The sequence below is a fragment of the Peromyscus maniculatus genome, chromosome 17 (genome assembly GCF_049852395.1).
Source record: "Peromyscus maniculatus bairdii isolate BWxNUB_F1_BW_parent chromosome 17, HU_Pman_BW_mat_3.1, whole genome shotgun sequence".
NCBI lineage: Eukaryota > Metazoa > Chordata > Mammalia > Rodentia > Cricetidae > Peromyscus > Peromyscus maniculatus.
In genome coordinates this window covers 1,709,557-1,737,549 of record NC_134868.1, presented here as the reverse complement: position 1 = coordinate 1,737,549, position 27,993 = coordinate 1,709,557, and the positions used below count along the sequence as shown (strand labels likewise).

At 55.2% G+C, this 27,993-nt stretch overlaps 1 protein-coding gene across 2 annotated transcripts; it reads left to right on the top strand.

The window, feature by feature from the left end:
- Slc25a42 (solute carrier family 25 member 42) lies at window positions 1-27,742 on the top strand. Of its 2 annotated transcripts, none has more exons than XM_006995462.4 (8): window positions 1-152; window positions 17,428-17,540; window positions 20,739-20,844; window positions 21,872-21,897; window positions 22,305-22,471; window positions 22,842-22,958; window positions 24,086-24,237; window positions 25,720-27,742. In XM_006995462.4, exons 1-8 carry the CDS (start codon window positions 29-31, stop codon window positions 26,025-26,027), a joined length of 1,113 nt encoding a protein of 370 aa, XP_006995524.2. In that variant the 5' UTR covers window positions 1-28; the 3' UTR covers window positions 26,028-27,742. The 2 variants fall into 2 exon arrangements, with proteins under 2 accessions (XP_006995524.2, XP_076409167.1); XM_076553052.1 differs by lacking the exon at window positions 1-152 and adding an exon at window positions 3,664-3,696.
- The last annotated feature ends 251 nt before the right edge of the window (window positions 27,743-27,993 follow it).

Here is a 27,993-nt window from a genome sequence, read left to right as displayed (position 1 = left end):
CCGACGCTGATTGGTCAGGACCTGGCCAATGGCGGCACGGCCTGGGCCCCGCCCGGGCCGCGAGCCTCGGGGAGCTCGAGGCGGGGCTGCGGCGGCTGAGGCGGCTGTGGCAGTGGCGGCGGCGGCGGCGGCGGCGGGAGGCGTCCGGGCAGGTGAGCGCGACCCCGGGAGCGCAGACGCCACGGGGCGACGCGGGGTGGCGGGGCCCACGAGGCCCGGGCCGGGAGGAAGCGCGGCACGGGCCGTTTCGTTATGACAGCAGCGCCGCGAGCGCCGAGAGGTGACAGATCCCCTCTCACTGTGTCGCGCGTCCTCGGGGTCCGCACGGCCAGGCCGAGCCCTGGTCTCACCCCGAGCTGCCCTGCGGGTGACAACCCACGGAGGCCGAGGTGGCAGCTCTCACACCCGTGCCTCGGTGACCCATCCCTCCCCATCCTCCGCAGCCCCGGTCCCTCCTCGGACCCGGGTGGAAGCTTCGGGGGCCACCCGGCTGCGGCTGCCCTCTGCTGCACACGTGCACCTGCGTGCCTTTCCCGGTCCCGTCGCTCAGCCGTCGCTCCACTCCCAAAGCAAAGCCCACCTAACTGTTCCCCTGTAGTTTTAAAGGATTATGCGCGGGGTGGTTTGCTTTTGGAGTCAGGGGTTCACTGTGTAGAGCCGGCTGGTCTCGAACTCGGAGATCTCCCTGCCTCTGCCTCCGGAGTGCTAGGATTAGACAGAGGTGTGCGCCAGTACACCTGGCCTCTTACTGTTTTAACGGTGTTTTTTATTTATTTCTGCTTTTTCCTTTTATTGTATTTGTATTGATTATTTTCGGGGTCAAGGTCTTGCTCCGTAGCCCAGGCTGTCATTGAACTCTCATGAAGTGTGCTTGAGGGCAGGTGAGATGGCCCAGCAAGTTCCATCCCCAGGATCCAGAAAGAGAACCGACTTCCAAAAGTTGTCCTCTGAAGTCCACATGGGCTCCATGGTTCCCCCGCCCCTGCCCCGCTAATATAATATTATTGTGTTATCTGTCATCCCAGCCCTGGACAGGTAGAGGTGGAAGGATCGGGAGTTTCCACACAGTGAACTAGAGACAGCCTGGGGGGGGGGGGGGGCACAAGCGAGCAAGCGGCGGGACTGGAGCTGGGTTGGTAGAGTGCTGGTTGGAAGCCCTGGGTTCCATCACCACACACGCCAGGTGGTGGTGCTCTTGTCGTCTCCGCACTTGGCAGTGAAAGCAGGGGATTGGGAGTTCATGTCCAGCCTGTGCTATGCAGAGACCCTGTCTCAAAAAGACAGGTCGTTTCTGGCCTTAGAGTAATGCTGTCAGCCTGGTCCCCACAGTGACCCCCGTTTTACCAGCCACAGAGCTGAAGCCCTAGAATGCTGCTGCGGGCTCTGTCCCCCTTCAGCCCACTCCCTGTCAGCGGCTGGTTGCTTGTGTTTATCTCCCTGGAAGAGGTGGAGGAGGGGAACCCTACCACACTCCACCCCATTCCCAGGCATTTCTCCCAAGTCGTGACTGATTGGATCCGGAAATGCTTAGCTGGAAGGCACAGCCCCTAGGTGGCTGCCCGAGCATGTGTCTCCAGGCCTTGGCAGGCGGGTGGGCGGGTGGGGTATTGAACATCTGGGGTGCTGTTGGTTGTGGCCAGACCGGGCCCTCTCCGTGACCTGCCCAGGCTCCTTGACTGTTCTACAGTAAGGAAATACTTCTCAGAGTTGAGAGGGATAGTGTTTCAACTGCTTAAAGCTTCTGGTGAAAAGGGGGGGGGGGCTGGGTTGGGGGAGAAGGATTCTTCTGGAAGCTTTGTAGTTCTCCTGAGCCTGTTTTACGTGTGTGCAGCACAGAAGGAGGACGGTGGTAGATCATAAAGGTCTGTTTCCTATAAGGTTGCCCGCTGTCACTTTCAATGGTCTTTCCCTTCACTGAGGATGGTGCCAGAATGTTCCTCCTGGTCATGTCACCTTCAGCTTCTCCTGTGGAAACTGTAGCCTTTGGGACTTTCCATTCGATTTCAAGCAAGGTCACAGGGTACAGCTCAGTAGTAGAATTCTTCCCTAGTATTTTCAAGGCCTTGGGTTTCACCCCCAAGCCTTGCAAAAAATATATAATAAGAATATGTGTATGGTGTATATACTTGTATATAAGGTTGTGTTTATATGTGCCATGTATATATGCATATGTGTGTATACAGCTGTTCTTTTTGTGTATGAGTGTGGCGTATGTGAGATGTGTGCATGTTTGTGCAGTTGTGCATGAACACACAGAGGCCAGAGGAGGATGTCTGGTTTTTCTCCAGCAACCATGCCTGGCTTTTTACATGGATGCTGGGGATTTGAACTTGGGCCTTCATGCTCGCCTATAGCAAGAGCTCTTACCTGCAGCCATCTGCTCAGCCTCTGTGTGCACATTCTCCCCCGCCAGTCCCCTACACCCCCCAGACAGGGTTTCTCTGTAACTTTGGAGCCTGTCCTGGAACTCACTCTGTAGACCAGGCTGGCCTCAAACTCACAGAGATCCACCTGCCTCAGCCTCTCAAGTGCTGGGATTAAAGGCGTGGACCACCACTGCCCAGCTTATTCTTTTATATACACATTTATAAAATGTGTATATAAAATTAAATTTTGATAATGTAAGTGATATATGTAGTTAAAGATCAGTACATATTAGCAATGGTGCACTTAATTCTAGCCCTTGGAAGGCAGAGGCAGGTGGATCTTTGTGAGTTTGAGGCCAGCCTGGTCTACATAGTGAGTTTCAGAATAGCCAGGGCTATATAGTGAAACTCTGTTTCCAATAAATCAGTATTGTGATCCTAGTTCCAGGGAGGCTGAGGCTGGAGGGTAGTGAGTTCAAGGCCAATGTGAGATACTTAGCTAGACCCTGTCAGAACAAAACACAAATAGAAAAGTAATGTTAACCACCTGAGTGTTTTGGTGAGTGTAGTGGTGAAGGCCTGTAATCCAAGCATAAAGGAAGCTGAGACAATACTGAGGCCAGCTTTGACTTCTAAGATCTTGTTTCAACAAAACCAAACAACCAAAAAGCCCCAGAAGTGCTTATTTGCTGCTAATAGCCAACACACCAGCATTTGGGAGGTGGAGACAGGCGTATAGGAGTTCAAGGTCATCTTCAGCTACACAGCAAGTTCAAGATCCACTTGGGTTACTTGAGACTCTGTATCAAGCAAAGCAAAAAACAGTTATTAAATAGCAAGATTATAGCCGTCTGCAGGGTCTGCACAGGGTCCTGCTGCACAAGGGCCAGTAGGGAATGAACATGGGGGGGTCAGCAGCCCACTCCCCATGTGCAGCCCCTCAGAGTGCCCCCTGCCTTCTTGTTGAGGTGCAGCTGCCGGGGCCCAGCCAAGGGGACTCCTAACTGGCCGTTGTTCTCTTGGGGAGAAGGTGGGAGGCCTGCTTCCTCCAGTAGCCAGCTCAGACAGTGTTGCTTTAAGGGCTCAGGCCTGCCCCTGTGGCAGGTTAGCAGTGGTGCAGCAGCCTTTGATCTCCCCCTGTAGACTGCAGGCTCAGGAAGCAGGCCTCACCAGGAACTTCTGATCCTCCTCACAGTGAGGTGAGAGACCAGGATGTATCCCAGGCCCCTCTCTGCAAAGCACTAGGGGAAATCTTGGAGAGGAGACCAAATGAGACCTGCTGTCATGGAGTGGGTGGTCAAGATTAACACAGAGGATGACACCTCTGACCGTGAGTGGCACCCAGACTTGGGTCTTGATATTTAGGATAAGGCACCCCAAGGAGAACAGTTGTGGGGCAGGGGAGATGGCTGACCAGCGCTTGTTGCACAGACGTGAGGCCCTGAGTCCTAGAACCTCTCTGAGAAAAGTGTGGAATCCCTGGGCAGGAAGGTAGAGACCCGTAAGTCCCTGGGGCTTGCTGGCCTGCAGGCCTAGCTTGACTCTCAACCCTCCTGATGCTGGGACCCGTTAGTACAGTTCCTCATATTGTGGTGGCCCTCAAACATAAAATTATTTCATTGCTACCTCATGAATGTAATTTTGCTACTGTTATGAATTGTAATGTGAAGATCTGATATGGAACCCCCCCAAGGGGGCCAAGACCCACAGGTTGAGGACTACTAGGCTAGAGAACTATCTCAGCTGTTAAGAGTACCATTCCAGGGAGCCACCTGATAAGAACACACATGCATAAGTGCATGCATGTATGCACACAGACACACATACACAATGCATGCATAATCTTGCACATACCCATGCACACACACTCATACACACAGGAAGAACTAGTCACCTGTTGTTTTGGTGTTGAAATGATGACCAAGGGTTCATGGCAGCTAGGCAAGGGTTTTACCAGGGAGCTCTGCTTCCAGACCATCTGTTGTCTGTCTAACTGCCTATCGATCTACCTATCGATCTACCTATCTATCTACCTATCATTTGTGAAACAGGGTCTCCGTACATAACCGTAGCTGCTCTGGAACTCACTCTAGATCAGGTTGGCATAGAGTTCAAGAGATCCACCTGCCTCTGCCTCCTAAGCCATCTGAGCCATCTCTCCAGCTCTTGGGAGGTTTTTTATTTTTATATTTTTGGTGGGGAGTATGCAAGGATGAGAGGGTGGGCCTGGGAGGAATGGGAGGTGAGTGTAATTGGGGTGCATTGCATGAGATTCCCAAATAACTAAAAAAAAAATATTATGTTGGAAAAAAAAGAACCAAGGGCAAAATAACCATTTCAGTTTTGGCTAGGGGCATGGCACAGATGTAGGGCACCCGCCAGACCCTAGGAAGTCTTGGTTCCATTCTCAGTACCACACAAAAACATGCATTTTGTTTACTTATTTTTTCTTTATCTTTCTGTGCGTGAGTGCATATTTACAGGTCGTGGTGTATGCCTGGAGATCAAAGGACAACCTTGGGTGTTCCTCCTCAGACAGGGTCCCTTGTTCTCAACTGTGTAGGCCAGGATGACTGGCCCTGATTTCCAGAAACTCTGCTTTTTGCACCTCCCATTTCACTTCTGGGATGACAGATGCACACTTAACACTACACCTGGCTCCAAGGGGTCCTCAGTGCTGTGTGGCAGCTTCTCGGGGTCTCAGACTTGTGCAGCAAGCTTTTGCTCTGCTGAGCATTGCCAGAACTGTGTTCGTGTTTGTGTAGTGGTGGTGCATGTCCAGGTGCGTCTGCACACACCTGGGTATGTATATGGAGCAGATGTTGGGTGTCTTCTCCCATCCCACCCTATTCCCTTGAGACAGGACCTCTCACTGAACCCGAGGCTGGCCATTTTGACTAGGCTAGTTAGGTGACCAGCAAGCTCCTGGGATTATCCTGTTTTTGCATGTGTATTTCCTGGTTTTTATATGTTGTTTAGAGTTAATATACATACAAGACCATGCCTGGATTTTCATGTGGGTGCTTGGGATTTGAACTCAGGTCCTCTTTGAGAAGTTGTAAATTACATTTATTTATTTATCTGTGGAGGGTGGGTAGAAGTGTGAGTGGCGTGCGTGTGACAAGGAGCAGGTGTTGATGGAGGTCAGAGGACTTGTGGAAGTTGGTTCTTTCTACCGTGTGGGCCCGGAGGTGGAACTCAGGATCAGGACTGGCAGCAAACCCCCTGCATCTGATGAGCCCGCTCACGTACCTAGAACTCCTGTCCTCTTGCTTTTACAGCAGGTACCCACATAGCCATCTCCCGGAGTCAGAAGTGCAGTGGAAGGTTTTTAAAGATATGGTTATTTTATGTGTATGAGTTCTTTGCCTGCATGTACCTCTATGTACCACATGCATGCCCAGTGCCAGCAGAGGCCAGAAGAGGGCATCGGATTTCCTGGAACTGGAGTTACAGATGTTTGTGAGCACCATGTGGGTGCTGGGAACTGAACCTGGGTCCTCCTAAAGAGCAGTCAGTGCTCTTAAACACTGAGCCAGCTCTCCAGCCCCAGAAATGCATTCTTAATGTTAACTACTAAATGCCTGAAAAGTAAGATTCTCTGACAGTAGTGATGCGTGCCTGTAATTTCAGAATGCTGTGGAAGGAGAATAGAGCATCCCAGGCTGGCCTGGGCTACATGGTAAGATCCTGCCTAAAAAAGAAAGAAAGAAAGAAAAAAGAGGAGAAGAAAACCATTAATCCCAGCACTCAGTAAGCAGGTGGATATCTGTCTACAGAGTCAGTTCCAGGACAGCCAGGGCTACACAGAGAAATCCTGTCTTGGAAAAATTTAAAAGACCCAGTCTCAAAAATAAATAGATAGATAGAATACATAGGTAAGTAGATATATGGATGGATGGATGGACGGACAGACAGATAGGTAAAATAAAAAAGAAAGAGAAGTAGTATGTGGTGTGAAAAGAAAGTGTATAAAATAAGTAACATGTAACAGGCTGTCCCTGCTGAGCCTCCTGGGTCATGTACTATTTTTAAATGTGCCTGTTGGACATCTGTTTTCTTTTGCTGTGACCGTCTTGTAGCCTGCTCACATCCCAGGGGCCTTTGCTCTGTGAAGGGAGCAGAGGAGAAGAACACACAACTTTTACTACAGTTCACTGTTTATTGTCTCATTATTGGCTGTTAAGCTTCCACTGCAAGCCCAGGGAGGTTCCACAAGCCAGCGCTGGGGAGGCTGAGGCCAGAGGATCCCTGGGTTCAAGGACAGCCTGGGCTGTATGTTAAGACCTTGTTTCAAAAGTGGTGCCAGAGATGTCCAGAAACTGTCATCTTGGAGTCCTCATGAGGAGAAGAGATGACAGAGACACCTGGCAGGGAGAGGGCCGGCAGGATGTAAAGGAGCTCCTGGAGTGATGGGACCACAAGCCAGAAACCTCCAAGGCTTGTTGGGAGCCACCAGGCCTGGGACAGAGGGACCTGGTCCTGCCAACCCCTCCACCAGGCCTCCTAGCCAAATAGAGGGCTCTTCTCTGCAGTCCCACGTCATCCGCGTCATGGCCGTCTGTGACAGCAGCTACAGGGAGGGAATACAGGAGGTGCATGGTGACTGTCCTGCCTACAGAAACACAGCAAACACATGTGATGCCAACGCTGGGGTGGGTAGGCGGGAGGAGGCCAGAGATTCACTCAGAGTGGCCCACGTTGTTTCCAGACTCTGGAAAACAGCTGGGCATGGTGCTACCTGCCTGTGGCCCAGCACTTGGCATCCCAGCATTAGGAGGATGAGGCAGGAGGGTCAGCCTCTACTATGTACCAGGCTGGAGGCCAGCCTTGGCTACTTGATACCCCGTCTCAAAACACACACGCACACACACACACACACACACGCACGCACGCACGCACGCACGCACGCACATGCAGAGTGAATCCAGTCAGATAACGAGCTGCTCATGTCATGCTGGTTCCTAAACCCTCTGTTTAAGTCCCTCACCTCTCTGTCTGTCTGCTCCTTCCCTCCTCTTCTCACTTTCCCCCTCCCTCCTTCCCTCCCTCCCTTCTTTTCTTTCTGACAAGGTCCCCCCCCCCCATGTAGGCCAGGCTAGCCTTGAACTTGTCCCCCTGTCTCAGCCTTCCCAAAGCTGGGATCACAGGTGTGTGCTGCCATGTCTGGCTTCCCCCATAGATGCCCTCCATTTGTTTTTGTGGTTCTGGGCGTGGGACCCAGGGCATTGTACATGCTAGGCAAGTTTTCTCCCATTTAGCTATGAGTTATATTCCTTAGCCATTTTTATCTTTAATTTTGATACAGGGTCTCACACTGTAGCCCAGGCTGGTGTGGGCTCTTTGTGTGTGTGTGTGTGTGTGTGTGTGTGTGTGTGTGTGTGTGTGTGTGTGTGTGTAGGGATGTTTTGCTTACATATATATTTGCACCACGCATGTGCCTGGTGCCAGCAGAGGTCAGAACATGACATTAGATCTCTGGAACTGCAGTTACAGATGGTTGTGAGGCACCGTGTGGGTGCAGGGAGCCAAACCCCTGACTGCAAGGACAGCCAGTGCTCTTAACCTCGGAGCTGTCTCTCCAGCCCCTGGCTTTGGTCCTCCTCTCCCTTAGCCTTCTGAGTGGCTGCAGTGCCAAGCTCTCTAGGTCCTGAGACTACAGGTCATCTTAGGTCATTAGAAGCTGAAATAGTGTCAGTGCTGTGCCCACAGTTGTAACAAGGTGTTGTTTAGGGACCTAGGACAAGAAAAACAGCGCAGATGGCAGAGCTCACAGCTTCCTCAGGTGTGGCTTTCTTTTCTGCAGAATGGGTGGGTGCAGCAAACTTCTGGCAGCTCTCAGCAGGAGTCTAGGCTGCTGTCAGGAATCCTGCGGCCACTGCATCCTCCTCTGCAGTGTGTGGTTCCCTCATCCTGACCTGGAGGAAACAGTCCTGGTGCCCCGCTCCCAGTGTGGCGGGAGGAGGATCTGCTGCCTCTCATGCCCTTCCGTAGAGCAGACAGCATTTAAACATGGCAGAGAACAGCTAAAAGTATCCTTCCTCCCAGCACTCAGGATGTGGAGGCAGAAGGATCAGGAGTTCAAGGTCATCCTTGGTTATATAGTTGAGTTCAAGGCCATATGTAAGACCCTTTCTCAAATAAAGAGGTCGGCATCATGGTACACTCCTTTAGTCCCAGCATTTGGGGAGGCAGAGGCAGGAGGATCTCTGAGTTCAAGGCCAGCCTGGGCTACAGAGTGTGACCCATCTCACAAATAAACAGAAAGATGGTGGGGAGTGCTGGGCTGGCAGGTGCGTGGCCCATTCAGAGCATTGGTTGTCAGGCTCCGTCTTGTTAGAGCAGCAGTGTGATCCGTCCCCATCGGGGGCAGCAGTGGGCACAAGGGCGGGAACAGCTGGCACGGCTAGAGCACCAAGCAGATGCTGCACATCTGGGTCCTTCCTAGGCCCTGGCCTTCTATGACCCCCAGTCTAAGTGGGGATCAAGGAAAAATGGGTAGGGAAACACTTCTTTTGGGGGGCGGTTCACAACAGGGTTTCTCTGGGTAGCCCTGGTTTTCTTGGAACTCTGTGGACCAGGCTGGCCTTGAACTCAGAGCTCCTCTTGCCTCTGCCTCCTGAGTGCTGGGATTAAAGGCGTGCGCCACCTCTGCTCGGCTGAAGAACCACTTCTTGAATACTCAAGGCACAGGAAATACTGGGAACAGTAAGGACGGGATTTTTAGGATGGGTTTCGAAGAATGCAGAAAATTTTTCTAGCAGAGCAAAGCATGAAAATGTGGAGTTCATTGTGTCCAGGTAATTTACCTACCTGTCAGTCAAATAACTGTGAGTGGCCAGGTGCACAGCACCGTAGTGCACCCCATGTGGTGAGAACCTGGGCTTTTGGAGGTAAGCAGCAGTAACCGAGGGGGACCCAGCATCGGGGCGTGAGTGCACATCCGAGGGCCGCTGGTGATAGTGTGGGTCGGCGAGAACAGAGGACGGTGACTTTATGTCCACTTGTTTGTTTATTGTGGTGGGGGAGGGGGTGTGCTCTGCAGCATGTGTTGGGGGTCAGAGGCCACTGGCAGGAGTCAGCTCTCTTGGTTCACCAAGCGGGTTCCAGAGATGGAACTCTGGCCAGGAGGCTCAACAGCAAGTCTCCACCGCGGAGCCGTTTCACTGGCCTTTTTTTTTTAATTTTTCCTTTTCAGTTCTGGAGATGGAACCCAGAGATAAGCAATCTCCCACTGAGCTATATGTACCCCACTCCTCTATGTACCTTTCCATTTTTGAGACAGAGTCTTACTAAGTTGCCCAAGCTGGCCTGGGACTGTCCATGTATACCACCCAGGCTGGCCTTGTAACCTCAGATCCCATGTGCCGGGTCAGCAGGTGTGCCCTGTGTCCAGAGTTGTCTGGGTCTTTTGAGACATGCATAGCGCTCCCAGCCAGGGGGCCAGTCATTGTCTCCAGAGCACAGAATGAGGCTGGCAGGCAGTCAGGGTTAGCAGCCAGCAGTCGCCACGCCAGACACACCAAACTCCATGAACTAGGAGAGAAAGCAGCCCTTATCATCGGCAGACAGGTGGTAATTGGCTTCTGACGGCTGTCATTGTGGGAGCCACTGCAGGCTTGGAGACCGTCACTGAACAGTCATGCCTTCTAGCTATAGGGCAGGCCCGCAACCTCCAGCTGCATCCTGAGCAGTGGTGCAGGTGGTGGCCCCCCTGGGTAGCCAGAGGTCTGACACTCAAGGATGCTGAGGATGGAACCCACGTCTCCCACGTGCTCCGTGTGCTCCTCACCTGACCTCCCCACTTGCTGTCTGGGGGTTGTTACGGCATCACTGCCCGCCCACCTTGCTTGTGTGGGCAATGGAGTGATGGCCAGAGTAAAACAGTGAAACGGGAGAGGGCAAGGTAGCTCAGTGGTGCAGTGTTTGCTGAAAAGAAGTTAGTTTGAGCCAGGTGTGGGGTACGTTCCTGTCTTCCCAGCACTCAGGAGGTAGAGGCAGAAGAGTCCGGGGTTTACAGTTGTTTTCAACTACACAGCATGTTTTTGGCCAGCCTCAAGGAATAGCAGCACAAGAGCCTGTTGGGAAGAGGACTTGGGTACAGCTCAGTGCTTTAGCAGTTTCTCAACACCCAGGAAGCCTCAGTTCAAACCCAGGCTGACAAACAAAATTGGCTTTGAGCCAGACATGGTGCTGCACATCTATAAACCCAGCACTCGGGAGGCTGAGGCAGGAGGATCAGGAGTGCAAGCCAGCCTAAGCTGTATGAGACCCTGTCTCAAAAACAAAGACAAAGCCGGGCGGTGGTGGCACACCTTTAATCCCAGCACTCAGGAGGCAGAGGCAGGTGGATCTCTGAGTTCCAGGCCCGCCTGGTCTACAGAGCGAGTTCCAGGACAGCCTGGACTACACAGAGGAACCCTGTCTCAAAAAAAAAAAAAAAACCTAAAAACAAAACAAACACCAACAACAAAAACAGGATAGAAGACATATCTATTCCTACAAACCAATCTGGGTCACACAGATCAATATTTTCCCTGCTTCATAGTTGGCACTTCATCTGCCCCACACACACACACACACACACAGAGGCGGGGGAACAAAGTGATCATAGAGAGCAGAGCACAGAGGTGGCAAAATGGCCACTCTGCCCAGAGACGCTTAGGGACCTCACCTTAACTAGGAGGTCCAGGCCTGAGCGCTGAGCCCCTGGGCTGTGTCTCCCCAGGCTCACTGAGAGCACAGCTGCCCTGTCCAGCACTGGGAGGACACACGGGCAGCGTCCCCATGCCTGTCCCATCTTGAGCAACAGAGGCTGGGGGAGGAGACAGGAGGCGACACAGATCAGAAAGTCAGGGTGGGGATCGGAATGCTGACGTCGGGGAAGGTCGAGAGGGACTGGAGCAGACCCCAGACAAAGCCTGGTCCCTGCCGCTGTAGAGACAGGGCCACAACAGCGCCCCCTGCTGTCCCCTTGTGTTCCCACCCCTCCCCTCTGTAAAGCGCTGCGCTGTTTGCCTAGACCCCAGTGTGTCCTCCCTAGCGGACAGAATACAGGCTGGAGTGCAGATGCCGGCCCTCTGTGTGGTTCCGGAAACTGTGAGCATGCTCGGTGCCGACGCTCTGTTTGACCCGGTGCCTGCTCAGCAAGCTGCCTACACCATCAGCTCTCGCAGACAATTTCCGTGTTTGCTTTTCAAGTCACCATGGGTCACTGTCCACTTGACCTAACTGGCTGCCTCTGGGGAGCAGAGCCTCACAAATGGCGAGGCACATTCTACAGAATCCTCACATTCCCGCTTGTGTACAGGAACCCCATCGCGTCCTCCTGACCCGACATCTCTAGCCAAACCCCACCTAGCTTCGTCTGGGGACAGGCGCTCCAGAGCACCAGCTGGCGCATCTGCTTCTCTTCTTTGCCTTTGAGGTCTGGTCTTGTGCCTCATGAAGGCCAGGGTGATTATTATTACCTGAAAAAAGTCTTGGTATATAGAGCCCAAACCTTGGATTTGACCCCCTGCAACAGCCTCCAATGCAGGGCCACAGGCTGTTTGGCAGCGCAGGAGATGGAGGCCACATAATTGCACCGGCCGGGAAATCGCCTCCCCACTAGGCACCATTGCCTGCCCAAGATTTTAAGTCATGCAGGCCTAGTCTCTTAGCCTCTCTCAGAGTGCTTTCCTGTCCCCCTCCCCAGGCTTGTAAAATGCTGGGGTAGCCTCAGGCCAAGGCTGGGTACCCTGCCTGCCGTCCCTCACGTGGGTTTCCCCACCCCGTCTTCTGCTAGGCTGTATGAGGCCTTAGCCACAGCAAGGGCAGGCTAACCAGCCCTTAGCCTGGTGCTTCAGACACTGACTTCTGTCATGACTTCAGAGAGGGACTCCCCGAGTGCTGGAGCCAGCTTCCAGGGCACTGAGCTGCTCGGGACACTGCCTGTGGCAGGGTGATGTTCTCTCTGGCTTTGGGAACGATGTCCAACCTCCCCACCCCGACCCTGTGGATGCTCCTCTGCGATCAGTGAAGGCTTAATTAAGGAACACATGTTTTCTTAGGACAGCTTTGAGGTCTGGGCTCCCTAGGGATCTCCTGCAGCTTTGGAGTCCCGTGCTAGGCTTGGCTGAACATCTCCAAAAAGTAAGGGAGATTCCTTAGTAGAGGGCGAGTGAGCAACTACAAATGCACACCAGTAACCACCTGGAGTCACAGTGACTGTCACCTTTGTGGATCAACAGGTCACAGCCTCCCCACCTACAGAAGATGGGGGATTTTTGTAGATTTTAGGCTGCTGGCAGTGGGGGGTAGGGAGCAAGGGGCAGCCATACATGGCCTAGGATGTAACCCCACCGCTCCCACTGCCTTTCATTGGAGAATTCTAGGCAGGGCTCCACCCCTGACCATACCCCCAGCCCCTCACTGGGGATTCTAGGCGGGGCTCCACCCCTGACCACACCCCCAGCTCCTCACTGGGGATTCTAGGCAGGGCTCCACCCCTGAGCCACACCCCCAGCTCCTCACTGGGGATTCTAGACAGGGGCTCCACCCTGACCACGCCCCCAGCCCCTCACTGGGGATTCTAGGCGGGGCTCCACCCTGACCACGCCCCCAGCCCCTCACTGGGGATCCTAGGCAGGGGCTCCACCCCTGACCACGCCCCCAGCCCCTCACTGGGGATTCTAGGCGGGGCTCCACCCCTGACCACGCCCCCAGCCCCTCACTGGGGATTCTAGGCAGGGCTCCACCCTGAGCCACACCCCCAACCCCTCACTGGGGGATTCTAGGCAGGGGCTCCACCCCTGAGCCACGCCCCCAGCCCCTCACTGGGGGATTCTAGGCGGGGGTTCCACCCTGACCACACCCCCAGCCCCTCACTGGGGGATTCTAGGCGGGGCTCCACCCCTGACCACGCCCCCAGCCCCTCACTGGGGATTCTAGGCGGGGCTCCACCCTGAGCCACACCCCCAACCCCTCACTGGGGGATTCTAGGCAGGGGCTCCACCCCTGAGCCACGCCCCCAGCCCCTCACTGGGGGATTCTAGGCGGGGGTTCCACCCTGACCACGCCCCCAGCCCCTCACTAGGGGATTCTAGGCGGGGCTCCACCCCTGACCACGCCCCCAGCCCCTCACTGGGGATTCTAGGCAGAGGCTCCACCCTGAGCCACGCCCCCAGCCCCTCACTGGGGGATTCTAGGCGGGGCTCCACCCCTGAGCCACGCCCCCAGCCCCTCACTGGGGATTCTAGGCATATGCTCTGTCAGAGTTTGATCCTCACTCCCCATCTGTAAAGCAGACCTAGCCATCTTCAGCTCAGACAGATTAGAGAAGGGCAGGTCTGGCGTGTGACACACAGTAGCTGCTCCTGTGCCGTGTCTGTGATGTGTGTCTCCTGTCACTCCATCCTCACCCCTCCACACAGAGGCCAAGGGCAACCGTGGGTGAAGAGTTTCACCAAAGGCTCAGAAACCTTAGGAGACCACCTAGCACAAAGCCCTGCAGAGGGTGCCTCCCTTAGTGCTCTGCATGTGCCCTGCTGTGGTCCTGCCGCCCCAAAGGCACTGCTGTCAGGACGCTGCAGTGCAGGCCCGTCACCCGACAGCCAGGACATCCGAAACAGCCCGTGACACTCCTGGCCTGTCATTTTCATTTTACTTATTTATTCATTTGAGGCGGTTCCCCACTCTGTTGCCTAGACTGTCCTTGAACCTCCTGAGTGCTGGGGTGACAGGTATGTCCCACGGCACCTGTTGTCGTGTGGTGCTGAGGTCGGAAACCATGGCTTCCTGACTTCACCGACCGAGACCCAGCCCGGGCCCTAGTTTTGGTCTCTTTTTGATTTTCAAGACAGGGTTTCTCTGTGTGCCTGTCCTGGACCTCACTCTGTAGCCCAGGCTGGCCTCGAACTCAGATCCGCCTGCCTCTGCCTCCCGAGGGCTGGGATTAGTGGTGTGCGCCACCACGGCCCGGGTAGTTTTAGTCTCTTTACCCTGCATATTGCTTACTTGTGGTAATTTTATTTGTTTTTATTTGCATGTGTATGGGTGTTTTTCCTGCATGTAAGTCTGTGTATCACATGTGTGCAGTGCCTACCAAGGTCAGAAATGGGTGTCCAGTCCCCTCAAACTGGAGTTACAGATGTTTGTGAGCCAACATGTGACTGCTTGGAAATTGAACTCAGGTCCTCTGCAAGAGCAGCCAGCATTCTTAACTGCGGAGCCACCTCTCCAGCCCCTCGGTAGTTGTTTGGTTTGTTTTTGTTTTTGTTTTTTGTTTTTTTTTTTTTTTTTTTTTTTGAGGTGCTGCATGTGGAACCCAGCAAGCATTGTCCACTGATCTGCAGCAGCTCCTCATTCTCATGGGACCCCATCTCATCCTCAGCACCCACCCTGGCCCCTCATGTAAGCCCAGCCTGCATGGTGGTTGGCTGGCTCACGAGCACGGCTTTCTGTACAGAGCACAGCTCCCTGAGGGGCTCAGCTCCACACTGACTCCCAGGAATGCACAATTGAACTTGCAAGTCAGCTGTTCTGGATGAGCCCTGGATCCCTGGGCCGTGCTGAGCTTCGGCCTGGCCGTCCTCAGGGTAAACATTGACAGAAATGGCTTCCTTTCACTTGTTTTGTTTTTCTGTTTTTGAGACGAGGTCTCCCTGTGGAGCTCAGGCTTGTCTGGAGCTTCCGATCCTCCTGCCTCATCCTCAGAAGTAACTCCTGGGCTGCTGTCACTCCTTGGGATATCCAGGAGTCTGGGTGCTGAGAGGAAGCCGGTGTCCTGAGGGGCCCAGGCTAGGTACCGCAGACTGCAGGGTGGGGGGTTGTCCCCCCTCATGGGACTGGAGTGTCACTGGAGCTGGTGAGAGCCGGCTGAGATTCTAGGATACTCCTGGCTTTATGAAGCAGCATCACTCACTTTCTAACTCAGCTATGTCAAGTTAAGCTCTGGAGTGGCTTATCTGGACTCGGGCCAGACTCGGGGTTTAAAGACAGCATCTGATCTGTTCCTTGTCATTCCTCTGGGGATGGAACCCAGGGCCTTACACATGAAAAGCTCTACCACAGAGCTATTCCCTAAACTCCTTCCCTTTTTTTTTTTTTTTCTTCTTTTTTGTAGTCCTGGCTGCCTGGACTGTAGACTGCTCTGTAGACCAGAATAGCCTCAGCTCAGAGATTCACCTACCTCTGCTTCCCAAGTGCTGGGATTAAAGACGTGTGCACCAGGACAGGCTAGTCCTTCCTTTTATTTAAAAAAAAAAAAACACACACACACACACACACACACACACACACACACACACACACACACACAAGGTCTCGTGTTTCCCCGGCTGGCCTTGAACTCCTCCTGAGCTTGAAGTGAGAGGCGTGCACAGGCCTGCCTGGGCTCCAGACCTCTTCATTTTCCTCCCTGGCAGTGCTGTTGGTCCGACAGTTTCATGCACTAGGCAAGGACACACCTGTGTCACTGTCCCTTCACCATGCATGTCCTGTTTCTCACAGTTCCGCTGGGAGGTGAGTTTGAGAGTCAGGGCAGAAGGGAAGGCCCTTGTCACACCGCAGTGGAGCACAGCCTGCCTCAGAGCCCAGAGTCCACATGCGCACAAGCACCACATTCCATAAACGTCCTGTCTGCTCAGCGCCTGCGCAGCCTCCTGGGGACCTCGACTTACTTTTTTTTAAAGATTTATTTATTTATTATGTACACAGTGCTCTGCATGCATGTATGCCTGCAGGCCAGAAGAGGGCACCAGATCTCACTACAGATGGCTGTGAGCCACCATGTGGTTGCTGGGAATTGAACTCAGGACCTCTGGAAGAGCAGTCAGTGCTCTTAACCTCTGAGCCACCTCTCCAGCCCCTCGACTTCCTTTTTTTGTTACATTTATTTGTATGGAGGTTGTGTGTGAGAGAGAAAGCACACCCACCCACAAGTCCCAGTGCACACAAGGAGGTCGGAGGACGACAGCTTGTCGGGTTTTCCCTTCGACCATGTAAGTTCTGGGGAGTTCAGGGCTCCCTGCACAGGAGAGTTCTTTCCTTCGGCAGCATCTTACTCATCTACTCAGTGTGGAGTCCTGGAGACTCACATGTCCTCCTCCCACCTTCCAGCTGCCATCCTGTTTCCTACCCTGGGACGCCCTCTCTGAGCACCTCAGGGTACTGCGTGCAACCTCACATTTGTGTTCCTGTCCCAGCCTCAGTTGTTTTTGTTTGTGTTTGTGTTTTCTTTCTTCCCTTCCTTCTTTCTCTTAAGTTACTGGGGTTAGAAACTAGCACCTTCTACAGGCCACAAAGAGCTCTGCTGCTGAGCCATGCCCTCCCCGGGGTGGGGGTCGGGTATGTCTACACAGAGGCTCCACCCCTGAGCCATGCCCCCAGCCCCTCAGTGATGGGTTCCGGGCCAATGTTCCCCCACCTCCCCCACCGGGCCACACCCCCACCTCTCCTTTACTTTTTACTGTTGCCAGGCTGACCTTAAGCTCACTGGCCTTGGACTCAGGTCCTCCTGCCTCAGCTCCCAAATGGTAGGGTGACAGTCCTGTACCACCAAGTCTGGTGATTAGATCGTGCATCTCTGTCCTTCCTCCATCCCTGCTTCCCCTGAGGTCCAGTGTCCTGAGAAGGTGGGGTCTGAACACAGGTGCCTGTGCGGGGCTAGGTCTTCAGGGAAGAGTGCAGGGAGAAGGCCTTCCTTTACACAGCTTCTTCCTGCAGAGCACAGGCCGCCGGTGTCGAAGAGAACCCTTGGGTCTAGACCATGCTGGAAGACCACCCTGGATGGGCTGGGCAGGTGCTCTGGGCACGCGGGTTCTGCTAGCACTGGTCCAGAAAAACAGACTGCGATGGCCACGTGCAGGTGACAGGAAAGAGAGACGTTTGTTAGGATGAAGCCTCAGCCCAGGGCACAGGGGCCTCAGCATTGGACTGACATCAAGAGCAAGGGCATCTTCTCCATCTTGGGAATGGAGAGCCAAGAGTCCAGTAAGGGAAAGGCCATGGCGCTGGCCTGGTCGGCTTTGGCTGGACATTCACCTCCTGCTCCTCTTACCCAGCCTTTCTCGTTCCTCAGGACTGAGTCTCCCCCTGTCCAGCACGCCTGGGATGGGTAATGGTGTGCAGGAAGGCTCCGTGCGCCTGCGCGAAGATGCCGAACCGGTTCTGTCTGGGGCTGCCTCCGCAAAGGCAAGTACTGCCATCTCCCTCCCCGTGACTCTTCAGTACAGTTCCTCATGTTGTGGCGACCCCCAGCCACACAGTTATTTTCATTGCCACTTCGTAACTGTATTGTAATAGCTGTGTTTTTTGATGGTGTCAGGTGACCCTTGTGAAAGGGTCATTCAGTCCAAAGGGGTCTGGACCCACAGGTTGAGAGCCAGTGCTGTAGGGTGGTCTCCGGGGTCCTCACTGGGTCAGCAGAGAGCAGTACAGTCCTCACCACCCTCACTCCTCCACATATCATGTATCATTTCTATCTTTGCTTTTTGTGAGCAAGGGCCATGAGGCATCACGAGAAGACACCTGCTCCTGAGGCATCATCAAAGCCTACTTGATGCACGAATCCCGCCAAACCCAACAGCTGGCAGGAGGCCAAGGCCTCACCCGCCATTGCGGGAGGCACTGGAGAGCAGGGACTAAAGGGTGGAGAGCAGGGACTAAAGGGTGGAGAGCAGGGACTAAAGGGTGGAGAGCAGGGACTAAAGGGTGGAGAGCAGGGACTAAAGGGTGGAGAGCAGGGACTAAAGGGTGGAGAGCAGGGACTAAAGGGTGGAGAGCAGGGACTAAAGGGTGGAGAGCAGGGACTAAAGGGTGGAGAGCAGGGACTAAAGGGTGGAGAGCAGGGACTAAAGGATGGAGAGCAGAGACTAAAGGATGGAGAGCAGAGACTAAAGGGTGGAGAGCAGGGACTAAAGGGTGGAGAGCAGGTGGCAGTCTTGCTGCAGTTGAAGGAGACCGTCCTCTAAAAGTGAGAGCGGGGCTGGGCAAGCTAGCACGCCTCTGTAGTCCCACTCCTCGGGAGTCTGAGGCCGGAGAGCGGGGCTGGGCAAGCTAGCACGCCTCTGTAGTCCCACTCCTCGGGAGTCTGAGGCCGGAGCGTCACGAGTTCCCAGCCTGCTTGGGCTGTAAAGCAAAAACCCATCTCTAAAACCCTGACGACAGCCAGTCAGTCAGCTTGGCCCACCCTTGTTCCCTGTGGGCATCTGCTGCCAGTGATGTCCTGCTGGACTCACCACACAGGCTGGCACAGCCGCAGGCCTCCCTCGGCCTGGCAAGCACTACACCAACAGTCACAAAGTCCATGGGGTCAGTGGCTGAGCTGGCAGTGCCCTGTGGTCCTTCTGACCTTTCCCTGGGTAACAGGAGGCACCTGGGACTGTCAGGGGGACAAGAGGATGCACTTGCCAGAGCCAGCTGGGAAGTCACTAACGGGGTACTTATGCATAGTCTTTCTGAGGCTAGCTGACTGCCTGACAGAATGGAAAGCATTAAGCATTCCAGAGAGCCTCCGGTACAGCTCTTGCCCACACACCGCCCCCCGACCCTGACCCACTGAAGACACCACCACCAGTGAACTCACTCAGTCACCACTCACTACTACCCTCGCCTGTGGACCACCAACATCGCCCCCTGGTGGCCACTGGATCCCCAACAACACCCCCTGGTGGCCACTGGATCCCCAACATCGCCCCCTGCTGGCCACAGGATCTCCAACATCACCCCCTGGTGGCCACTGGATCCCCAGCATCACCCCCTGGTGGCCACTGGATCCCAGCATCACCCCCTGGTGGCCACTGGATCCCAGCATCACCCCCTTGCTGGCCACTGGATCCCCAGCATCACCCCCTTGCTGGCCACTGGATCCCCAGCATCACCCCCTGGTGGCCACTGGATCCCCAGCATTGCCTGCTAGCCATTACTTGCGTGCTGTTCTGCCCTTATGGTAGCCCCATGGAGGGGCTGATTACCAGCTGGGTACAGTGTGCACACCTGTGATCTCAGCTCCAAATTTTGGCTCCAGTACTGGGCGGTGGTGGCACACACCTTTAATCCCAGCACTCAGGAAGCAGAGGCAGGCAGATCTCTGAGTTCAAGACCAGCCTGGTCTACAGAGCGAGTTCCAGGACAGCCAGGGCTACACAGAGAAACCCTGTCTCATAAATAAATAAATAAAATTTAAAAGAATAAATAAATAGGGGCTGGAGAGATGGCTCAGAGGTTAAGAGTACTGACTGATCTTCCAGAGGTCCTGAGTTCAATTCCCAGCAACCACATGGTGGCTCACAACCATCTATGATGGGATCTGGTGCCCTCTTCTGACCTGCAGTCATACATGCTGTATACTAAATAAATAAATCTTAAAAAAAAAAAAAAAAAGAAGAAGAAATAAATAAATAAAATTGGCTTCAAAATGCCATGTTGTAGTTATACAAACAAGGGTGGGAATGGGAAGCCAGGGATTGGCCAAGGGGGTTGTGAAAACCAGGAAGTTGGAATGATAGCTCAGGACAACTCCCAGGGGTAACTGTCAGCCTCACTCCCAAGAGGCTAACTGCACAAGGATTTCAAAGGACACTGAGGCTGAATAGGGAATGGGAGGTGGGCCAGGGATGGTAGTGCACACTTGGGTAGCTGAGGATTTAGGACAGTCTGGGCTATGGAGCAAGGTCCTGGCTCAAAGTGTGGGGGTGGGGTGGAGGAAGGAGCCACATGACACACGCCTTTAATCCTAGTGCTCCAGAGGCAGAAGCAGGAGGATCTCTGTCAGTTCGAAGCCATCCTGGTCTACATAAGCAGGTTCCAGGCCAGCCATGATTGCACAAAACAAAACAAAAAAAAAGAAGAAGAAGAAAGACAAGGCGGTGGTGGTGGCGCACACCTTTAATCCCAGCACTTGGGGGAGGCAGAGCCAGGCAGATCTCTGTGAGTTCGAGGCCAGCCTGGGCTACCAAATGAGTTCCAGGAAAAGGTGCAAAGCTACACAGAGAAACCCTGTCTCAAAAAACCAAACCAAAACAAAAAAACAAAAAACAAAAAAGACAAGGAAAAAGGGCTGAGGGAGACGGCTTTTCAAGCTTGGAGACCAGAGTTCAGACCCCAAGACCTGTGGAACCGCGACGGCATGTGTCTGTGAGGCCAGGCTAAGGCAGGGAGGCATGTAGACTGGAGGAGCCTGGAGCCTGCTCACCATCCAGTCTAGCTGAGTCAGGAAGCCCCAGATCCACTGAGAAACACCAGTGAGAGAGGAGAACATCTGATGCTGGCCTCGGGCCTCCACATGTACAGGTGCACTCACACACGTACAGGTGCACTCATGCACACCAACACTAAAGGACGTGGTGACCACTTTGCTTTCTGAGCCTGTGACCTGGTGCTCTGTTGCAGAGAGACCACAGGCAAGTGCTCAGCTCCCTGCTGTCCGGAGCCCTGGCCGGTGCACTTGCCAAGACAGCAGTAGCCCCGCTGGACCGAACCAAGATCATCTTCCAAGGTAAGGCCTGTGCTTCTGCCCTTGTGCATTATGGAAGCGGCCGGCGGTCACCTCCCCTTCTCTCCACAGCCCCAAGACTTATACTTGGTCTCATATTGTAGCCCAGACCGGCTTCAGATTCACTTTAGAGTCCAGGTTGGCCTTGAATTTGAAGAAATCCTTCTGCCTCAGCCTCCTCAGTGCTGGGATCACATGTCTTTGATACCACACCCAGCCCGTGTTCTTCAGAGATACCAGTCACTGCTGGGGGTCACCTGCCTGTACCCTGAGTCTGCCACACCCACAGTCTTCATTTACAAACCCAGTCACCTTTTCGGGGGCCTGGATGAGGACATTGTTATAACTTTTGGGGCTGGGCCTCCTGCCTATGGTCAGATGATGCAGCCTCCCTCAGCTTCTGCAAGAGGGGCTGTCGCTGGGTCCCCTGGCTGCTCAGGACATGGAGGGATGACTAGAGAAAGAGCAGGCCTCTGTGTGACTGTCTTATCCCTGACGCCTGCTGTCTGAGCACGGCTGTGGCTCCAGGCCCTGGGCAGGGATTTCCTCAGCCTTGGGGCCTGTACTTCTGGATCTTTCCCACAAGTCCTTCTGGCCTACATAGCTCAGCCTCCTGGCCCATAGGGTGACTAAAGACATGTAGTGTGGAGCGAGGCCGGCGTGTGGGGGCCTGGGGAGGCAAGCTAGTGCTCCTGTGCTGGGTGGGGGCCTGAAGAACAGAGCAGACCAAGAGGCCTTGGCACTTGTCCTGGGGAGGCTCGGGTTCAGGGCGGGCAGCAGGGTCAGAGAACTGGGGTCCCTCCCAAGTGTACATCCCCAACACACAGCCTCACAGCTTCTGCCCAAGCCCCTTGCCATTCTTAGGCGGCGCCCTGTGCTGGCTCCACTACCCGTCCTGGGTCCTGGGCGGAGCACCCCACCCTACCACATTCCTGTCCACCGCCCACACCAGTGCAAAGCCAGGGTCAGGCCCCAGAGCCCGGAGCCTGACCGTTACATCTCACGGTCTCTGTGCTTTTGTTTGTTCCAGTGTCTTCGAAAAGATTTTCTGCCAAGGTGAGCTGCTACAGGGACTAGGAGCGGGTGGTCGGGGTTTCCCAGGAGCCCAGCGGGCACAGGCCTCCTGGGAGGAGCGGCAGGCTGCTGTCCTGTGGGTGGGACTGGAAGCCTGTTTCTGGAACGCTTTTGAGGGTGTCACGGTCAGATCAACAACCCTGTGCTGTGTGCTGGGCTCCCAGCCAGCCCCGCCACCCCAGATTCTGTCCATCACTAGACACAATCAGCATTTGAGGGGGCCTGAAAGCAGGGTGCAGGGAGCCCAGGTGATCACAGCTCAGGCTCTACTAGCTGGGCAGGCCCAGGGAGGGGCGCCACCACCCACCCTCTGCATCCGAGGGTGCTGCCCGCAGAGTGCGCCCAGGGCCGGTGGCGGCAAAGAAGTGCTGACCCCCCATCTTCTCCAGGAGGCCTTCCGGCTCCTCTACTTCACCTACCTCAATGAGGGCTTCCTCAGCCTCTGGCGTGGGAACTCGGCCACCATGGTTCGCGTGATTCCATACGCTGCCATCCAGTTCAGCGCTCACGAGGAGTACAAGCGTGTCCTGGGCCACTACTATGGCTTCCGTGGAGAGTAAGGCTCCTGCCCACGGGGACCCGCCCCTCCTCCCAAATCACTCGCCCCCTCCGGCTCCTCTTTGCCCAGGCTGTGCCCCTCACTAACACCTCCTATAGGGCCACAGCCTCCCGTCTCACCCTTCGCCCCACCCTCCCTCCCTTCCCCTGCGCTGTCTTCTCAGTGTCATTGAATTACCCCTCGGATTGTCCAGCCTTGGGGAAGGCGCCCCTCCTGCTCATGGGGAGGGAGACCGGGGTTGCATTTGACCCTGGCATAAGCTCGGCCGCTTGGAACCCTCCTGGGCTCCTGTTCTTCTGTACCCCCAAGGCTGAGGTGTGGGCATCCCCGTCCCTACCCAGGCCTCAGCTTATTCTGCTTTCCGCAGAGCCCTGCCCCCGTGGCCCCGCCTCTTGGCCGGAGCCCTGGCGGGAACCACAGCTGCTTCCCTCACTTACCCTCTGGACCTGGTCAGAGCGAGGATGGCCGTGACGCCCAAGGAAATGTGAGTCCTACCCTGGGGTCCATGCTGGCTGCTGTTACCAACAGAGGTGTATGTGGGGGTGCTCACTGGGGATCCCTCCAATGAGTGAGATTCTGCAGGATTCTAGAAAGCATCACTGTGTCTCAAAGAATACCTAAGGGTAGCCAGCCATGGTGGCGCATGCCTTTAGTCCCAGCACTCAGGAGGCAGAGGCAGGCGGATCTCTGAGAGATGGAGACCAGTGTGGTCTACAGAGTGAGATCCAGAACAGCCAGGCTACTCAGAGAAACCCTGTCTCTGAACAAAACAATCAAAAAGCCAAGGGTCAGCAGCCCTTGAAGATGGACCCCAAAGCTGTCCTCTGGTCTGCATCTGTGCTCAGTGCCACCGACACCCCTTGCTCCACAGTAAATAACTAAATGTCTAAAAACAACAACAAGCAAAACCAAATAAGAAACTGGGCACAGTGGGACACACCTGTGACCCAGACACTGGGGAGGCAGAAGTGGCGTCAGGGTTCCCAGTTGAGCCTGGGACACAGATCCAGACCCCTCTCAACAAACAAGGCAGTGAACGAGTACCTTAATAACGGGACTGGGGAGCTGGCTGGGCAGTGAGGAGCACTGGCTGCTCTTGCAGAGACCTGGGTTGGACGATGCCCAGCACCCATGTGGTGGCTCACAACTGTCTCTAACTCTAGTTCCAGGAGATCAGATGCCCTCTTCTGTCCTCTTCCAATGTGTGTGTAGACCTACATGTAGGCAAAACACCCATGCACACTAAGAGAGAGAGCCAGGTGTGGGGGGAGGGGTGGTACCACATTTAATTCCAGCAGAAGCAGACAGATCGCTATGAGTTCGAGGTCAGCCAGTCCTATGTAGTGAGGCCCTGCTTCAAAACAAACAGAAAAACTAGAGCTGGAGGACTGAGCATCAAGGCAGAGATATGAGGGTCTCTGAGTTCAAAGCCAGCCTGGTCCACTTAGCAGCTCAGGTACTGGGACACTTGCCTGGCACATGTACAGAGCATTGGTCCAGCCTCGTGTCTGGCAGAGCAGGCAGTGCCGTCTCCATGGAGTTCCCTCATCCTCCTGGACGGGAGGAGTGAGTGGGGTGCAGGCACCAAGCCCGGTCACGTGGTCTCGGCAGGTACGGCAACATCTTCCACGTCTTCATCCGCATCTCAAGAGAGGAAGGGCTGAAGACCCTGTACTTCGGGTTCATACCCACTGTGCTGGGTGTCATTCCCTACGCAGGACTCAGCTTCTTTACGTACGAGTCACTGAAGAGCCTGCACCGAGGTAAGGAGAGGTGGAGAGGTGGGATTTCGGGGAGGTGTCCCTGTGGACTCTTCTCATCCAGAGCCACACAGGACAGGCAGGGACCCAGAGCCCAATTCAAAGACGTCCTGTGTCAGGTGGAACCCAGGAGCTTGGATTGTAACCTTTAATGCGTCCATTCATTTTTATGCAGTTCTTTAGAAAAGGTCTCCCGATGTAACCCAGACTGGCCTCACGTTTGCCTTGCAGCCACCAAAGACCTTAAATTCTGCCTTTCTCCTTCCTCCACCTCTCCAGCACTGGGGTCACAGGCTGTCCCCCCACACTCATCTTAGGAGGTGCTAGGGATAAAACTAAAACCCAGAGCCTCTTGAACTTGAGGGAGACACCCTGCAAACGGGCGGCAGCCCCGCCCCCGGTGTTCTGTTAAGTAGTAAGTCTCTGGGGAGCTGAGGCCTCTCGCTGGGACTGTGGTGCACCTGGGATCTGAGCAGTCAGGGGAATGAGACAGGATTGCTGCGGGATCAAGGCCAGCCTGTGCTACATAACAAGACCCTGTATGAAAATCTCAGTTGGTTGGCAGGACAGTGGCCTGTCTGTGGCCTGTCCTGGGCCCTCACGGCCCCTTCCGTGCAGCGGCTCTGTGTGTGCAGAACCTGCACCTGCCCCCGGCTTGGCACGGCCGCAAGGCAGGCCGCAAGGCAGGCCGCTAGATGCAGAGACGCTGGCTGCCCAGCTGTCGCACTGCGTTCAGCTGGCGACTCGGAAAAGAAGGAAGTCTGCGCACACTACAGATACAGGCAGTTAAAACCCTTTCGGTCTAGCTGTGTGTGGTGGCTCACGCCTGCCGTCCCCCTCAGGAGGCTGAGGCAGGAGGATGACAGGAGGTGGAGGCCAGTCTGGGCTAGCCAGTGAGACTGTCACGGAACACCAACAGTAGAGCCTGTCCATCCGAGGTGACTTGAGCCTGGGCTGTACCTGCTGCAGGTGCCTGGTGACCCCTGGCCGCTGTGACCCTAGAACCCACAGCAGCAGGCCTGTATCTTCCTGTCCTATGGTGTGGGCTAGGCTGGGCCTTTGCTCTGTGGAGCCATGCCTGCAGCCCCCAGCAGGACACTGAGATGTCCCTGCACATCACTGCATTCCTCGTTCGTTTATTGAAGTCAGGCAGAGGTAGGAGGACGCCATCTGTGTACCCTGTACTCTTAAGAATTCAAGGCTTCCGTGGGGGAATCGTAGGACGCACCCCCACAGATGAGGGGGCACTGAAAACTGTCCCCGTAGATGAGGAGACTATTGTACATGTGGCCTAGGTAACCTTGTCAGTCTCACGGTTGTACAATGTGTCTTATGTTAGGCTGGGGTGTGGCTCGGTGGCAGAACACTGACCTGGCCTCCATGAAGCCCTGGGTCCCATTCCCCACACCAGAACTAAGAGGGGGTGGCCTGCAAGTGGGGTCTCGGCTCTGCAAGTGTGGCGCTCACGTGCCCTCTGCCCTGCAGAGTACAGCGGCCGCCCGCAGCCCTACCCCTTTGAGCGCATGGTCTTCGGGGCCTGTGCCGGCCTTATCGGGCAGTCAGCCTCCTACCCTCTGGACGTGGTGCGGCGGCGCATGCAGACGGCGGGCGTGACGGGCCACCAGCACGGCTCCATCCTGAGCACTCTGCGCTCCATCGTGCGTGAGGAGGGCGCCGTGCGGGGCCTCTACAAGGGCCTGAGCATGAACTGGCTGAAGGGCCCGATTGCTGTGGGGATCAGCTTCACCACTTTCGACCTCATGCAGATCCTGCTGCGCCGGCTGCAGAGCTAGGCCCACACAGCAGTGGACGGTGAGCTGGTGGGCTGAGGGCATGCAGCTGTAGGCTGGCAGCCCTGATGGTACCTTGAGGATGGGCAGGAGGGTGGGACCTGGCTTGGGGCCGAGAGCCCATAGCAAAGTGGTGATGGATCTTGGTTGTGCCCCTCCCTTCAGCTCCTTGCTAGTGGCCGGTGAGTCTCCCAGGGGTGTTACCCAAAGGCCCCTAAGGGGTCAGCTGCACTGCCTGGCCTCCTGCTGATTCTAGTGCCCACTAGCACACTGGGCTCAGAGCCCATCCCTTCTTGCTACGACCGTGCCTGGCCTGCAGATGTGACGGCCCTTCTCTCAAAGCCACGCACTGGGGGTCGCAGCTTGCTCAGTGGTGGCTGGCTGTTCCTGTGTCCCTCAGCCCTCCACCATGCTGCTCATCCTCTCCCAGGTGACAGATGGCTGCTCTTGCCCACACAGCTTTCTCCCCAGAGCACTGTGCCCATCCCATTCCTGAGGGCTGCACTTGATTGTTGCCAATTCCCTGGCTTGTGACTTTTCCAGGAGGCCCCACGGCCACCAGGCAGGAGGTGCGGGTACAGGCCCCACTGGAAATGCCCATGTGGGTCTCCCTCACCTGGGATGTCTTCCAAAGCACGTTACCCGGGCCACCATGCAGGCCCAAAGGCTTTTGTTTGCACAGCACCCATGGAGATGGGGCGCAAACTCCTGAAACTGCCCAACCCTGAACTCTGGGCCTTCTGAGGTCCCTGGTCCCCACCCAGGCTGTCATTTAGCGAGGCCAAATGAAGGCCACGATGGGCAGCGTGGCCTGTGAGAAAGTGCAGAGGTGACTTGGGCACCTGGGGACCACCATCCAGCTGATCGCAAGGAGAACTCTCCTGGGGTCCCCGATGTGTCACAGGGACTTCATGCCTTTCCTGGGGCCTGGGGCTCGTGATTTGGGGTCTTTGAGACAGCCCCCCAGAAGCCCGGCTAGCATGCCCCTCAGTGGGTCGCCAGGGCTAGCCTCCACCTTGCAGCAATCCTTGCCTCTAGATTCTAGTTTTCCACTTATCCTGGCACAGGTCTGCACACACAAGCCCCTGCCCTGTGCAACCCAGTTCTGGCGCAGAGGTGAGCTGGGTGTTGGCTCCCACGGCTGGATGGCAGCCATCTCACACGTGGGGCCTGCGCAGGGCGGCTTGACCCCCAGGCATTTTCAGTCTGGACTGCAGTCCTTCTCTTCCTGTATTTCTTACCTTGTGCCTGTGATGCTCGGCCATCTCCCTGCCTCCTTCGCAGATGGTGACGGGCCATCCCCACCATGTCCCCAGGCACCCTGCGGTGGCTGTGAGGGACCACCCTCATCCTCTTGTGAGTGTACTGTCCACTCTGTTCCTTGCCTGGCCCCCACACCGAGGTGGAGAGGCAGGGCACCCCACACCGGGAGGCTGGATAGGACAGGTGGCACCATGTAGATGGCTGGGCAGAGCCCTGCATCGGGCAGCCGGCTGGGTGGGAGAGGTGAGGGGGTCACAGGTCCCTGACCTGCTTGCCCACATGCCTCCCAGTAGCTCTGGCCTGGGCTCTTGGCCTCTGTGGCTGCCCTCTCCCATGGTCACTGTCCAGTCTGGAGTTCTATTTTGATGCCATGAAAACATTTTGTTTATATATAATGTTTATATATTTTAAAGATTTGTGCCAAGAGAGTATATTTAATAAAAATTTAAATAATTTCTGCTTCTCACTTCTTCAACTCTGGCCCCTCCCCCATGTGTGAACGTCAGCTCTGAGACAGGGCTGGGCTCTTTGGCGCTCTTAAATACTCTGTATGTGGAGACTGGAATTGCAGATGATCATGAGCTGCCATGTGGGTGCTCAGAACTGAACCTGGGCCCTCTGCAAGAGCAGCCAGTGCTCTTAACTGCTAAGCCGTCTCTCCAGCCCCCTTGTTACCCTTGTTAAGAGAGTTGAGGTTTCTAAGTGT